This window comes from Monosiga brevicollis, genomic scaffold, assembly GCF_000002865.3.
Source record: "Monosiga brevicollis MX1 MONBRscaffold_121 genomic scaffold, whole genome shotgun sequence".
Classification (NCBI taxonomy): domain Eukaryota; class Choanoflagellata; order Craspedida; family Salpingoecidae; genus Monosiga; species Monosiga brevicollis.
In genome coordinates this window covers 5349-6258 of record NW_001865142.1, presented here as the reverse complement: position 1 = coordinate 6258, position 910 = coordinate 5349, and the positions used below count along the sequence as shown (strand labels likewise).

Below are 910 nucleotides of genomic sequence, written 5' to 3'. Positions count from 1 at the left end.
CAAAGAGTAAGGCTGCGAGTCACCTGGTCGGAGCCCAACATCCATGCCAGGTCCCAAACGAGCTGTCGTAGCTCCAGCAGCGAGAGACGCTTGCGCCTACCGTGAGCTGATGGATGAGGGCAAGCGATTGGGCCTCTTCCTCGGCAGCTTCAGCAGCGCGCCGCCGCTGCTCGTTGCGCAACTCCTGCTCGTATTCTTTTCGAAGCTCCTGATGCAGAGGAGCCCATGCAAAAAGTACCAATACCCAGGGATGAGGCGGACCCACTTGGCGACCAGCATGCCAAACCACCGCAAATGCGGCCAAACTTACGCCCGGAGATGCGAAATTGGCTTGCACGCTAAGGTCGGCACTGTGCCGTATTTCGCGCAGCTCAACCGTTTGTTGCTTTTCAATTTTCTGCGTGGCCAGGTGCCAGGTGAGGCCCGCGCTCGCTATTGCAGCGCATACATCGTGGTGAGAAGCCGGACCTGACAGAGGGTGGGATAGAGGTGTTTGAGCTGCTCCATGGCTGTGCTGTCCACAAATTGGCCCTTGCACCGCCGCGCCCAAGTGCTGCAGCGCCTGCAAAGAGTTGAAAAAAAAAAAAATCACGTGCATGTCCACACATCTGGGGATCATACAGAACTGGATGGCGCGGTGTTGCGTACTGGCGGCAAAGCGGGCACGTCAGCTGGCTGTGTTCAAGATTTCCGCTCAGACAATCAACGCAAAACCTAGTGGGGTAGCCATTGCGGCATGACAAGCAGCGGCGTGACGGAGCTGTCGGCGGCCTGTTTGAGCAGCTGAGCTGGCGGTTCTTACCAGTGGTGGCAAGGGAGGATGACCGGCGGAAAGGCGAGGCTCCAGCAGATGCCGCAGACATGTTCATCTGCCACCTGTGGCATCGCATGGTGGTGCGTGTGACCCGTG

The 910-nt window shown here is 58.4% G+C and overlaps 1 protein-coding gene across 1 annotated transcript in view; it reads right to left on the bottom strand.

The window, feature by feature from the left end:
• Positions 1-100: 100 nt before the first annotated feature.
• Positions 101-910, bottom strand: part of MONBRDRAFT_39389 (uncharacterized protein) — a gene marked incomplete at its 3' end in the record, with an annotated part of 4187 nt that continues 3377 nt past the window's right edge. Inside the window, exons 3-4 of the mRNA XM_001751060.1 lie at positions 311-562; positions 101-208 (exon numbers count right to left, since the gene is read on the bottom strand). Of these exons, the coding sequence (XP_001751112.1) occupies positions 101-208; positions 311-562 (360 nt within the window). The remainder of the gene's footprint in view (positions 209-310; positions 563-910) is intronic.